The sequence below is a fragment of the Azolla caroliniana genome, unplaced genomic scaffold (genome assembly GCF_043228905.1).
Source record: "Azolla caroliniana isolate FFs.n. ecotype wild unplaced genomic scaffold, voAzoCaro1.0.p SCAF_71, whole genome shotgun sequence".
In the NCBI taxonomy this organism is placed as follows: domain Eukaryota; kingdom Viridiplantae; phylum Streptophyta; class Polypodiopsida; order Salviniales; family Salviniaceae; genus Azolla; species Azolla caroliniana.
This window is the reverse complement of record NW_028230506.1, coordinates 35207-50546: the sequence shown is the minus strand read 5'-3', so window position 1 is coordinate 50546 and position 15340 is coordinate 35207. Positions and strand designations below refer to the sequence as shown.

The 15340-nt window shown below is 36.3% G+C and overlaps 1 protein-coding gene across 5 annotated transcripts; it reads right to left on the bottom strand.

Moving 5' to 3' along the window:
• Positions 1-1608: 1608 nt before the first annotated feature.
• LOC147849385 (protein BONZAI 1-like) lies at positions 1609-15257 on the bottom strand. Of its 5 annotated transcripts, none has more exons than XM_087337581.1 (17): positions 15013-15257; positions 14001-14141; positions 13103-13150; positions 12839-12987; positions 12708-12756; positions 10508-10564; positions 8119-8307; positions 7884-8024; positions 7743-7804; positions 7551-7653; positions 4706-4817; positions 3477-3553; positions 3264-3398; positions 3004-3168; positions 2788-2901; positions 2072-2168; positions 1609-1995 (listed from the first exon to the last, which is right to left on the bottom strand). In XM_087337581.1, the coding sequence occupies exons 2-17, from the start codon at positions 14136-14138 to the stop codon at positions 1904-1906; spliced, it is 1728 nt and encodes a 575-aa protein (XP_087193707.1). In that variant the 5' UTR covers positions 14139-14141; positions 15013-15257; the 3' UTR covers positions 1609-1903. The 5 variants fall into 5 exon arrangements, with proteins under 5 accessions (XP_087193707.1, XP_087193703.1, XP_087193706.1 ...); XM_087337577.1 differs by lacking the exon at positions 15013-15257 and adding an exon at positions 14755-14987; XM_087337580.1 differs by lacking the exons at positions 3477-3553; positions 15013-15257 and adding an exon at positions 14755-14988 and having other exon boundaries at positions 3264-3355.
• Positions 15258-15340: the final 83 nt, after the last annotated feature.

Below are 15340 nucleotides of genomic sequence, written 5' to 3'. Positions count from 1 at the left end.
GGCATTTCCCCAGATAGCCTAACAATTAATGATAACTATTGCCTTACGTAGCCCAATGCACACATTCTCAATTGTAAATTAGGAACCATTTATGAAAGAGAACAATGACACATCATTTGATTGCTCATAGAAATCCTTTCAATGCATAAAAAATCTAACAATCCACATGTTTTCTTTTTCTTTTTTTCCAAAACAATATTCTTCATTAGTATAAATTCTACATACATGAGAAAATGATTAGTTTGACAACATCATAAAAGTTGTGACCCTGATGGGCCAATAACAAACTCAGAGACTCAAAGTAGAAGACTACAAAGAGCGGTGGACACACATACATGACTCTTTTTCCCATCTCATGTGATCATTGGCTAAGACCCAATGTTCATCCATCTTCTTCCATTCTCGCATGCTGATCAACATATAAATAAACTCTCATCACCATGGCTTCACAATATATTTGACCTTTATCTACCATGGTTGTATGACTGCAAGCATTTCCAACCGGATTTGCTAAAACTCCATTTCTTCTCATCTGGTCAGCTAAATTGATGTACACAATCTTTGCCAGGAAAAAGGGGTACAACCAACCAACTGTCCACAGTTGCACTGTAAGCTCTCGCATTCAGAAGCAATTTTGGTTATCTGTATCATCTTATTACCACATATTCGGAATTAAGCCGAAATCAGCAATCTTTAAATCACAGTCTTCATTCACTAATAGATTGTCTGGCTTCAAATCTCGGTGAAGTACATTTGCCGAATGAATGTATTTTAATCCTCAAAGCAATTGGTATAAATTCTCTCACTGCAAGAACATTCTCATGATTCATGTGAGCAAGAATCTTAATTTCCTCAAGCATATGAAAATACTAGTTCTCTACTAAAATCCACTCTCCTTAGACCCTCACTAAAATTTGCTTCTGCCTCCGCCACCATCTTCACTCATCATTGTATAAACTAAAAACAAAAGATGTGCTTCAAATATTTCCACATCAGCCATCTCTCCATTTTCCTTAAAATTCCTACATACACAACCAAGAAAAAATTAGTTGTCCTTATCCACTCATGACCTTTTGCTTCAACCCTCAAGAACATCCTTGCTCATCCTTCCAAAATAAACAGCTTCCTTTTCCACAACCTCCATCTTGCCGGTCACTGCCCGAGTCACATGTTTTCTTTATAGGGTTTATCCATAGTTTACATGTGTAATGTGCTTCCTAGTGGGCATAGAGAAATTGTTGTGCTTTTCCAACATCTTATGCTTGCAAATTACCTTGACAGTTTCCCTTTTGATTACATTAACTCATAAAGTACTTCAAGATTCATAATATTGTTTTTTATCAAACTATAGTTTCCTTGAGCATAAATATGGTTGCCTTGCATTATCGTTGAACTTCATACACAAATCCTTCCACACATTTAAGATCAACACAAAATCCAAGATTCCTAGGAATAACATCATGATGAATACATTTGGAGTAAGTGTTTATTTCCTTTAACAGGTGATCTACATCCCTAATATGCGATCTATACACCCCACGTATTACAATGATACCATTTAATAATGTTGACTCAAGTTTAATTATTATCCTAGTTTAGTTTTAACTGAATAAGAACTTCTCATGTCCATAGCTTGATTCAAAACAAAATACAAAACCATGAACCTGAAATATTAATGACCAACCAAATCACTCCTGATAACTTAAGAGCTTCCTCAGTCTGTAAACATGCCAAATACAAGTAACCATGTCATGCTTTACACTGTTTAGAAGGTCCCGACATTATTAACATTAAAACCACAGTTGAAACAGCCTAGTGGCAGTTCATCGAATACATCAATACACCAAAACCACACAACCCTTTCATTGAAGACAGCCAATACAACACTCTCATTTCCGGCACATTAGCCTATTGGTGAAATCTTTTGGATTTCCATGTACTCCAAAAACTGTCCGGGAAGCTCTGCCAGTAGCATGCTTGCAAGAGAAACTGCACCTGAAATAAGCCATGAAATTAGAGTAAGGTAATGATATGTGAGTTTCAATTAGCAGTGTTATCTAATGGTACTAACTTGTCGCGTTTCTCATTGGTACAAATTGCACAATATCTCGGGTTGCGACCTTCCTTCTATCAGAGGATTGAAGCCTTCCTCGATCTGCATCCAAATACTGCCAAACACACCCTTACCACCATCATTTATGTTCCTTCCAAATGCTTCCTCTCAATTCAATATATAATCTTATGATACGCATATATCATTTTCTTCAGTTATTAAAGATGGACGATTTTACACTCTATGATCAAATGTTTGGCTTCTCATGCAGCACAGGAACGAGGAATAAATATTCCAATTGAAATCTACTCAAGGTAATAGGCAGGTAAACAAGCTAAATTTGATACAAACTGTGGTAGAATAGGCATAGAAAAGAGTGATGAAAGATACATTTGTGCTAGCTATCCAATCCAACATGCTTTCTCTATCATCGCCTAATTCCAGAGAAGGAATAGAATGTATGGCTATGCAAATAAATAAGCAATGAGTGTGACAGTCACCTTATCTTGCATAGAAAAGATACACTGTCTACTGATTTGGGAGAAAACATGTTCAGGGATTGACCGTCACACATAGCTTTCCTGACAAAGATCCTTTTACTACTGGTTAAACAGAAAAGCAGCCCCACAAAACTGGGAATATTTAAATTGGTTACATCATCAATAAGCTTAGCAGTTAAACAATAAACGTTATCAGAATTTTAGAGGGCAACACACACGAAGGTGAAGATTTACCTCCATTTCTGTAAAGTCAGCCCCACCAACACCAACTATCACCACAGACAAGGGAAGAGAGGATGCCAGTATCAATGCATTGATAGAGTCTTCCAAATCTGTAATAATACCATCCTGACAATGAAACATACAAATTTGTTAAATATGAATTCCCCACAGAAAAGTTTATTTAAACCTATAATGTTGTACTGTAAACTGTGAATAAGAAGACATTACAGTGATAATCATCAGGACATAGTATTTTTGCATTTTTCTAGCTGCTGATTCTTGAGCTATTGAAGCTGCCTTGTGAATAACAGGGCCAAATAGTGTGGGACCATTCAAATGTACATTGTGAATTCGCTCCACATATGCTTGCAAAATTCCTTCAACTCCACTAACCTGTACAGCAAGAAATAATGGCTGTCTTCATTGAATCATTTTCAAAAATTGTGGAGAGACAATTATATCAAAATAGAATCAAAGAATTATCTTGCCTCATCTGAATGCCTGCTGACATTGAAGCAATGGGAAACAACGGCAGCTTCAGTGGGCCTCCCACCAAAACCCCATACAGAAAACTGCTTATCTGAGTCATAGTATTCCAACACTTCACCAACAGCACAAATAGCCTAAATTTACATAGAACACAACATCAAATAGTGTAAACATTAAAAATATATATGCGACGGGAAATTTATCATCCGTACTGCTTGATATGCATTAAGTTGTCCTGAAGGATCAATATAATGTAGTGAATCTCTTTGGTGTGGATTTCCGTTTGAAGCTGCAAAATACATATGAAATGCGGAAGCAATAAACATTACAACAACAGATTTCGGAAGAGCAAAAAGATCATAACAGAACTGCTCACACTCCTAGATGAAAAGCATTGAATGTAGTAAAAGTGCTTAGGGTATGGATTTGTGATATGTAGTGCCAATCACAATAAATAATGCTTCGAAATGCTTACATATCATAAACTTCACAAGCATAATCATATTGCCACTACATAACACAGATCCATACCCTAAGAATGCCTACATGTTCTTTACATTTTATCAATCATTAGTATTAGTCATTAATGACCATATTCAATATTAGTGCATACACAAGATGATGAGGACAATCTGGCCTCATTCGAAAGACATTAGACAAACTATCTCATCCAAGCTAAACGAAGGATCACTGAATTAGGGAAAGTGCAGGGGAGGTATCATGCCTTGGTTGGTCAGTGAAAGGCAATCAATTAAGCCTTGATTGAGCACACACACTTAAGATACATTTAAAAGTTTTTTCTGCCCTTCAGGGATGACAGGAAATGCAGAAAAGGAGGCCCTTATCCCTGGCCAAGAGACAGCATATTAAAGCATTCACAAGATCTAAATGGTGCCTATGTTTCTCATGTAACCAGAACTGAACCAGATAAAAAATTATTTATAAAAGTAGAGGTAGATTTCCATGGGTTGCTGATAAAATAATGAGAATAAACACACGCCATGCTGCCCCAATAGCTAAGAGGTAATGAAATAGGCTAAGAAATGGAGGGCACTGGTACTTACATGGCAATATAGGAGATATTTTTCATGTAAAATCCAAAGAAAGTTAATTGCCCTCTCCATCATCTTGATTATCTTGATACTTCTCCCTCTAATTTATAAAGATTATCTTGATTCTCATTTATCAAACAGGTTACTAATGTCTTCATATGTTTTGTCAGAAGTTTGATCAAACACTCACAGAGACATCAAGAGAACTAAATTACAGAAGAGAAAGACTCATAAAAAATGACATCATGGAGATGCCGATGCCAAGTAGAGCTCTTATGAAGATGGATAATAAAATGAAAGTTCACTGAACTCACGCATTACCATGCCCTACTCATATAAATGAATTGATCATAAGGGGTTTTTGTAAGGAGGAGAGTGAAGGCTCTTACCAGTAAAGTCTATAGCCACCAAGAAACTTAATTCAAATCCACTCTGGATATAATCCAAAAAGCTGTGCCGTTGTAACAAACGAAAATCCCGAACACGTAGTTGTCCTCCAATCTAAGGACATAAGAAAGCATGATATTAGCATCTTCAAGAGGCTACGATGACCTAAATAAGTCTGAACGATAGACACCATCTTAAAATATTGTCTAACCTTTGAGAAAACACCAGAATAAGAATTATTACATTAGTAGAACTGCCTAAGAGAAATACATGTTCGGGACATACAAAAGCATGAAAGAAATATATATTAACATTTTTAAGAGACCAAGTTGATCTATAAGACAACAAGACACACAAGAATAAATATTGCTAGACTAGTAGAACTGTCTAAGAGATGTAAATGTTCGGGATTTTGAGCTGTGCCGTTCTAAAAACTAAAAACTCGGAGCATGTAGTTGTCCTCTAATCAAAAGACATAAGAAAGCATGAAAGAAATACATGTTAACATCTATCAGGTGGTCAAGATGGCCAATTAGTGTGAATGGCAGGTAACATCTCAAAATGTTGCCTCATCTTTCAGAACGCACCAGAATAAATATGACTAGATTAGTAGAACTGCCAAAGCGAAAATCCAATATCCACAAAACAAATACCCATGTTCATACAATAATAATATAAAGGTAGTGAAGAGAAAAATTACATGTTTCTGATATAATTCAAAGATTTTGAACTGGGAATTACAAGTGGGTTGCATTAGTCTTATAGAAAAATGATAAGGATGGCTCCCAAACTTGGAAGGCAGATACTTTTGTCACTAATATCTTTGTTACTCGCTGGATTTATGAAAATACCATACTTTTTACGGACTAGGGGCAGTGCCATCACAATAAGAACAAGTATCCATAGTACATGATGCACAGCCTCTTGAGACATCCAAGGAATGACAAGACAAACACATGCTTCTATATCAGCCCTTGAATGTGGTTCACTACGATAAACAAAACCACATCACCTACCTATAGTATGTGCTGTGAAAGTAATGCCTTCATGATTTTTTTGAGCTGCAACTTTATGAGTTGTTCAAGCTAATAACACAAAAACCAAATCCTCATTTGACATATGATCCATCAAGCATGTATTTGGGTTGACATATTACATTGTCATACATATAAGGCAACATTGTATCCATCTGTTGAATAAAGACTTTCAATGTTTCCAAATATGACTCTCAGATGTCCTTGAAAATTCACCAATGGAGCAAATAATAAATATTTTCACATTAGTCTTTGTAAAGAAGTTCCTGATTTCTTCAGGCAAATTGTAATAATATGTCTCAATCTGTTCAATCTGTAAAGAAGTTCCTGATTTCTTTGTAAAGGAGCTAATAGGCAACGAGGTTTCTCAAAACTTCTACATTTTGATAATTTCCTGCATCCAACTTGTGCCAAGCCATCATGGCATCCACTTCAAAAATGTTTCTCAACCACACAGAAAAGAAATCTTGTTTGAATTCAAGCCATGAAGAAGATGCTTGACCTTGATCCAACGATGTGGTCCACCAATACAATATGTTACCTGACAATAAGGTGGCTTCCTTGTGCACTTTTGAAAATTCAGTGAAGTTCCATTCTGTGTAAGTTACATAAAATTATTGTATAAAAGTCAAACTTTTGCAACTTTTTTTATAAATCCTTTGTTTTCCTTAAGATGTCAGTGTTTATAAATAGGAATTTGTGAAAATGGCATTCTACCATTTGTCATTCCTAAGCCCTCATCATTTGTCTTCCAGCCATAGTAGAGCTCCTCAGATTTAGTTAAGGAAAACTACTCATTCCAAAATGTGCTAAAGAAACTCTAATGTTTCAAATGCCCTTGAAAACCCAGTTTGCATTGATCCAAATACATTTCCCAGCATATAGGATTGAAAAAATGTAGGAATTCCAGCCTTGGACACTGAGCCACATCCAAATAACCAAGACACTAATGCAATGAGGGTAATGGAATTGGCAAATACAATTTGCCCACAACTTCTTCAGTCTTGATGATTGCTTGCATAATAGCATCACGCCCCATGATAAATTGGAAAATGAAAGAGTATGGATCAGGCAAATAAATTCTATTGGTAGGTAGACGGCCACTACAAGGCACTCATTTTATACATGTCACTGGATGGATTTATAATCACGCCTTCTTATATATATACACATCTACTACATGTGCTCCATAGTGTGATATGGCAGCTCAGGGCCACTTCGCATTAGTTAGAAATTAACACAGGCAGATATGTATGTAAACCTATGGAAGAATGGATACACCACAGGGTGGAATCCAAAGAACATTATGCCTGCCACTGTCATATTTTTTATACAATAAGAGGAGATAAAACTGCCTCTTCAAACAAGGCTTTTGCCCACTAGCAAGATCATGGAATACAAAGATAACTGGTGCTTGGGACTGTTCCTACCAAAACTTAAGAGACATAGAGAGAAGTTGTGGAAGGACAGCAATATAACCACAAAAGTTTGTCAATGGAGGACAATCATAACTTTCTTTAGCCACATCACTCCTCAAGCTGCTAGTCAATCAAGAACTACACAAGTGGATTCTTGACCAAGACACTCTACAGAGGTTACAATAGATCAGCCAATAGCAATGTGCGGTGCATGTGGGCCACAACCACAACTCATCACCATTGTAACCAGCAAATAAATGATCAAATCTCACCAACAGAACCAGCATAAGGAATTTCAAGAGGACAGTAATACCCCAATTAAACCACCATTTTTGCTCAATTTCACCAACTGAGAAGTTATTAGCATTAAGTATGTGTAACAATATGTGCAACACCTTACTCAATTGCTGATTTCTACCAAAGTGTTGTTCCAGATTTACGGTGTTTGCTTGATTGTATGCCATGGTTTGCAGTTTACTTATACTTGTCACAAAAGCACTGAGACCAACACATTCAAATCACATGAAATGGATTAGCAATGTTGCATAAGTAACAAATCCAACATTGTTAGCTTTAGTTCACCTCACCCGATCAAGTTGTGCTTTCCATTATTGTTAAAATCAAAGCATTCAACCTTCAGTGGGCAGTCCTGAACAATCCCATAGAAATAGGTCGGTGCATAAAGCAATATGTAATCTTTTAAATGATAACATGAAGATATGCAGTACCATGTCACCATTGCACAGCTGCTGAAGGTTTGTTTTTATTGGTTTCCATTTAGGGTTCAAGGTATTGTTCTTTACTTCTGACTTATACACTGGCTTGAAAGATCCATCCTCCAGCTGCTTACTTATTAGCAAGAAGGGATCCTAGTGACAAATAAAAATCAGGAATCTTGAAGAAAATCAGGAATACATGAAATTAAACAAACGCAAGAGTTCATATATTATATACGAAACTCACACTCTTTGTAAAGACATCTTTATTTTCAAGATTTGAACAATCAACCGTGATCACAACAATGCATTTCGAGCTGGCCATCTCCTCAGCCTTCACAGTGAGCACACCAAGGTCAGGCATTCCACCAGCTTGCATCGTCAGGTCATTCATAGGTTGCAAGGCCCTGGTTATACATTCTCCTGATGTTGCAATCTGCAATGACAGGCATGCATTGATTCTAATCACCATACATTTTTTCTTTATTTCAGAATTTTTTTTCGCTTTTTCCTACATGAATGCATAACATGAACAACCATCACCAAAACACTTCACCTATTTTAATATCTATTAAGAGTAATATAGTTTATCCCCCACTTGATGCACCTCTTTCTAAAATCCAATTATGTTTGCCAGGTTAAATACCCCACCTGGAGTGAGCCAAATGAACTGCTCAGTCGAGAAATATTTCCCTATGAGGTATTGGTTGAGGTTTTTCTGATGTCTCTAGGCATAGTGCACAGCCTTCTACAGAAATCTAAAATCTGCGTCTGTACAGACCGCTGGCCATATACTCATGAAAGTCTCTAAATATATAGATCTCTAATAGAGCCAACACCAAAAATCTCTGGTCATAGAAATCCATGGCTCAGAAGAATGGTCAACATCCCTCCCTAGAGTGGCAGCCAAAGTGTCCTCAAGTTTCAGAACCAGCCTCTCCAACAAATCAAGTAGAAGTGTGTATATTCTTTGGGTATCCAGAAAAAAGTGAAAAGATACAATAGATAAACATAAATAAACAGATATTATAAAGTTATGCATAACCAAGGACTTTGAGGTCTAGGACAGGCAGGATGGGTGCTCTAAACCTCACCAATCATATGCATCATGTATACAAGTATGAAATGCATATCTAAGAACCCATCTGAGGATGTACCAGACGGAGAATGTGGCATGGGGTGCGCACTGCTGGATACTGATATTTTGAAAACTGAAGTAAAGAAATTTTGGTATGCAACATTTATACTTTAGAACACGATATTGATTATGACAGCAACTCTTTGAGAGAAAGAAAGTTATGTCTTTTAAAAGGTAAAATGGACTCTATGAGATACAACAAGTGATTATAACTTAACATGAATTACCTAGACTTGTATATCTGAAATGTGAAAGATGAGAAAGGTTTTCTAATAATGTCACTCTAGCATATTGTGCTTGAGATTGCCTATGATAAATGTCTATCACCAATGGAACAATTACTAGCAAACTACAACTACTAACATCCATTCTACAATTTATTTATCTAGTTTATTTAGAATGAATGGCGCCTCTAAACTAATGTAAAAATATGTGAAATCACGAATATTGCAATGTTGCAATCTATAAATAAACATCGGAGATGAATGATGAAAGTTAAGGATAAATATTATAACACACATGAATAGGACATGCATCAAGTTGAAAGCAAGTGATTCATGAATCCAATTCATGTGTGATACCCATGGACAATCCTATAGATTTTTTACACAGAGACATGTTCCTCGTATAGAAAGTTATCTTGATAGCTGTAAAGGAGTAAGTCATTTTGAAGTCTCCTTTAGTCTTTTGTATTAGGCAAGCAGGTCTGCTTCTTTTCTGCCTCTGAACTTTTGGCTTCAATACTATTTATTCTAAAATGGGCAATAATACTCATTAAAATCCATTTATACGACGTTTATTTTCTTTTGCAACTCTTTTTCTGTGGATTCTTTGAATAGAGGCCCAAAAGAAAAAGAAAATGTTGTGCAAATTAATTTGAAGAAGGATACAATAGCATTACTAGTTTGAGTAGAAAGTATTGAAGCCAAAAGTTCAGCGGCAGAGGAAAATGAAACCTCCCTGCCTGAAGTACAGAAGTCTAAGCGGATGCAAAACTAGTTGCTCATTTACAGATATAAAGACAACTACTCACAGAAGCTCTCTTGTGAATTCTTGTTGTCGGGAGTCAAAGATAGAATTCTTGTGAATTTCCAGCAAGCAATGGGTTAGCCATTAGAAATTGTTGCTGGGAATCAATGATACAATCCTTCTGAACTCCCAGCAAACATCAGAAATAATTAATAAAGCAATTTTGCAGAGAAAGAAATTACAAAGCCAATTTTAAACATAAATGAAGTTGTGTTCAACTTCCTCACGATGATTATATCAATTTTCAATATTGCACAAAGTATAAAAAGGATTATATCTTACATTTGATACTAAAAGAGAGATTCTGTTAACAAAGTTATTTTCCAGTGAGTGTGAACTAAATCTCAACCATTCTTCTCCATCGAGAACTATTTGAAATACCTTTGTCTATCATATTTCATTATCTACATTGTGCCCTCTTAAATTTCTCTTACATATAGAATCTTATCTCTTCAAATGTTTACAATACCTGGGATAGAACACACTCCATTTCCCCAAGAAACTGTTGTCGAGAAAGCAAAATATCCTGAAATGAGAAGGCATACATTATTAACAACCTGAGATTTGTACAAAATCTTACATTTTGAGCTAAGTAAAAATATAGCCCATCTTCTACTAAGTAACCATCCTCACAAAATATCTATACGAAATTATTCACTTGATCAAACAGTTGTACTTGACCATTTTTTTAAGAGATTTGGTGTGAGCACATGTTTCATGGGCACCTGGGTTCAGGTTTCACCTGGGTAGAGAGGCTTTTTACACATGTGAACACTTTAATTAACGATTGGCCTTCCCACTTGATGAGTTCTTGATTGTAATGACTAATCTTCCCACTTCATGATTTCTTGGTTATAACAAAGTATCAAAATGAATCTCTTTAAGGTTATAACCATTGGTCTTTACGAAGTCTCACCCTCACTCACAGCTACGCCTAAGCATGAGCCTTGCTTCTCTTATACTCAAAACACCACTCTCTTTAGTTTGACGAAAACTACTAGCATCAAATCCGAGGAACTGCAATAGAAAGAAAATCCACAGTTTCTTAGGCCTATCTTCTTCTATGTTGTTAGAAAAACAACAGTTTGAAGACTCATTTACCCCAGAACTCCTTTTCTTTCATCAATACTAGACATACTTTTGATATTTGGCATGGATCTCAGTACATTAGAACTCTTTTTAAGAAACTAAAGCACAAGATACGCCCCTAAATGTCATGGTCTTCTAAAATAGATGACATCTAGAATATACAAGTATTCAAGGGAGTTGACTTTCCAAACACCAGAAAACTCTCTTCAAAATGTCACCAAAAAGAGTAAAACAAATACAAATACCTCTCTGGCTAATCTTGGCATCCACTACCTCAAAAAGCTTTCTTCATTGTTGCACACCCGTAGCATTCTGCCACTCAAGAAAGTATGAGAGATGATTTCTCATGTATAAAAAATCTCTTTATGAAAGATTAAGAGCAAGGGTATCATAGACGTCCATATAAAAGTGTTTTGAAAAAATCACCCATGATATGAGAGACATTTCACTCAGACAATTGTGGAAGCTGCAGACTAGTGCCAATTTGGGCACTTGCTCTTAGAGATACAAAGGCACAAAGAAACACTCTCACAGTCAGAATCCAGAGAGGAGGGAGCCAGTTCCAGGTTGCAGAGTTCTTTAAAATATCGACAAATTTACTATCTTGGCACAAAGAGGTCAACCTCATGCAAGCAGCGATGCTCTGGCTTGGTAGTAAACTAGAGTTCCCGGATATCAAGCACCATGTCTGCACCAATGAGACATTAGGGTGATCCTAACTGCACGCTTCTACTTAAACCTAGAGGCAGTACAGTCAGACCTCTTCACATCAATACAAGTTGAACAAAATATGATGGGTCCTCTTGAATTGAATCTCATCATTGTATTTGACACATATAGAAAATCCTATGATATCCTAGTTTTCAACCACCCTTTCCCCATGTTTGTTGTTTCACCCTCACACTACAAACTCACTATTTACCCTTAATTTTTGTATTAAGTGTTTAGTTTATCTCCCGGATACATACACATGCAAGACCAATTTTGTCTCATAGACCAGGTTTAACCTCTAATAAAGATCAATGATGTTTATGAATCTTGGAAATTAGAGTATCTTGTATCATAAGTCATTTGCAAATGCAAGATTAAGGACAACTATGTGCATCTATGCACATATAGATCATTCTGTGGTTCACTCAACTCAACTCTACAAATGCAATAGAAGAGGGATTAATGGTGTTATGACTCAGATATCAATGCTTCAATATGCATGCCTGAGTGACATGTACCATAATACATCCATATTGTGTACAAGATCAAGACACAACTATGGGCATATAAAACCTACTGTGGCTCATTTGATTCTGCTAATGATCAAGATGATAGATCCAAGTTTGGGAAATCTATTTATTACAACCCAGATAGCAGTGTGCTCCGGCAGCTGGTCATCTGCATCCTTATCATGCTGCAACCATCACTAGTTCTAGGTTTGAAGTCTAAATAGTTGATAGAGTCTCAGTCTCAAAACTTCCAAATTATTAAGTGAATCATGTGAGAAAACCAAGCCTGACTTGTAAACATAATAACTATCATGTAAATATTATTTTATATATTTGGCGAGTAGTGGTACCACTTATCACCTTAGTTGGAACGTCCTTGAAGTTTGTATCTACATCATAAATTCTGAACCTGTAGTAAACAAAAAAAAAATGTAAGAAAATGAAATCAAGTGCATCTGTCCCATAAAGGCAGACATGTTTATGTCACGTACAACAACACCCGATGCTCCTCGAAAGAGTACAAAACTCGGACCTTTGTAACCCAACTAGGACTCAAAGAGTTTAAGCAGACTTCCGTTCTGCCAAGCTCCTCTAAAGTTCCATTTTTCATTTTAAGATAGACAACAGCCATAGGATCACTCTGTACATTCAGCAAATCTCTTCCAAATGAGTTTACAGAGACTCTGAACAAGTTCTTCTGAAAACCTCAATGCAATATAGTCGTATTATTAGTGTGACTTTTTAGAGAACCCTACCTTTGACAATATGTCTCTGTCACGCAGCTTTGAGGCAGACAGTGATAACTTTCAAACAGAAAAAAATAATCAGGAAACCATGTGTATTTATCAAAAAGAAAGAAGGAACACATAAAAAAGAATGCACAATCAAAGAAACCCATCATGATGCATATTAGCTGGGTTTTCTAAGAAAGGAGTCATCATGGAACAGAACACATTGAATAAGAGGAGCTCAGATACTCCGAATAAACATTACCATGTGTTACCACAAAAGTCAGTATCTTACAAAATGTGTGATCTAACTCATGCTTTGCTCTCCAAACTTCACGCAACAATATTTCGATTTACTCTTCAGGATGATCATTGACTTGCTGCAAACTGCCTTACAAACTCCCAATGAATCCGTATGTCAACACATATAAATATCACACATGGAGGCAGTTGTGTGTAACCCCCAAATGTTCATAAATGTACAAAGAAGTCACAGAGTTTCTAGCAAAGTCTAGCCTCTAATCTCTTTTACGATATCCAAACTTAATCGATGTTTAATCATTTCTTTGTGGTTGTGTACGTTGTACCCTGACGTATTCTAGAACTTCGTGGTTACATAGTAAGTCAATACTTAGGCATTCCTTTTTGGTTGACGTTGTCTAATGTATATATAAATTTGTGGTGTTCATTATTTTGATCATTGCCCTTGTCAATGAGTGCTTCATGAGTTCAGCTTTCAAGTGCATGGTAGAGCATTCCACAAGTCTAATTCCTCGTGATTATTTGTAGCTATGTCCAGAGTTGGCCAGTGATAGATATGTTTGGCTAGATCAAAATATCTTGACAGCATAATAGTTTCTTTCATGCTCTTCAAGCAATTCTCATGCAAGCAATATGCATTCATTTAAGGACAAGAGATGCTTACTTCTAGTTGTGATGACAAACCATTGGCACCGTAAAGCATCTGTACAGCCTCTAAAGCATCTCCTTCATTGAACTTTTGATCCTGAATACCTCCAACTGCATCCATCCCTCCTTCTATTCTCGAAACGCATGCCCCCATATTCTTTTTTATAGAAAGTTTAGTCAGTTTCCTTGTATGTCACACTATTAAACTAGATCGATTAGCAAGTTAATCTCTGCAAAAGAACCAGGACAATAATACTCCATACTTAAAATCTAGTATCTTCAAAAAGATGGCAAAGATACTTGAACAGATTTATGCTTATATGCAAAACACTGCAAAAATGAACAGAAGCAAATAGCTCGAACTATTCACACAGTAAATGCTGCATTTGAGAATAGGAAACATTTATGATGTGCCTCGCAATGTGTAACGGGTACAAGGTTATGTACAGAGTGAGATAGTACTGAGTATTGGTTGTAATTTTAGACTTATAACATACTATACGAGTACACATTTGGTGAAACAATATCCCATTACTAAATTTATACAACAGTCCCAAACATTGTGATTCAATAGAGAGATTAGCAACCAAATCCTACAGGTTAAGAATAGACATGAATTTTAGGGTGGTTTTCTCTTACAAGAACATCCCAAATTTCAAGAATGCTATTATCTTTGACAGTAGATGTTACATTCATCATACGATATATGGCCTGAGATATCATCCGTCACTTCAAAAAATTTATCAGTCTGTGGTAAGCACAAAAACTACCTCGCAATTATGTTCAGGCTCTCTATCCTCACGTGGGGTCCTACATGAGCATGTGCGGGGGGGTCCTTCCCATTTGAACTTCTCTCCCTTGCCAAGATGAATCGGAGAGGAGAAGGAGAACATGGGGAGTCGTCAACTTTTAAGTTAGAATTAGGAAAGTTAATAAAAAGATTATCTGACATAAATAAAAGGTCTTGCTTTTAAAATATAGGTCTTGTTTTAGGTTTGGTTTCATGTCAGACAGTTACGTTGTCATACCTATAGACTGTTTTTAGGTTTGTCTCTCATGCATTTTTGGAGGAAGCGAAGAAGAAAAAGATCACTGGGGATAATTCTCACAAAAGAAATTTTCAATTTTGAGAGCAGAGAGGCATATACACTGGGTCTCTGAAGAAGATGTGTTGGCACTGAAATATCCTCTTTCTCTGATACAGGTGGTAAGCTCAACGTGATTGCTGTCTTCTTTTCTCTCTATTCGTTGAAGGAAAAGATAATTTATTGATATGGGAATCGTGAAGGTCGACTCTGAAAAACACACAGACAAAGTTACAATGGTTGTCTTTGAAAGAGAGTAGGGCTTGAAAGA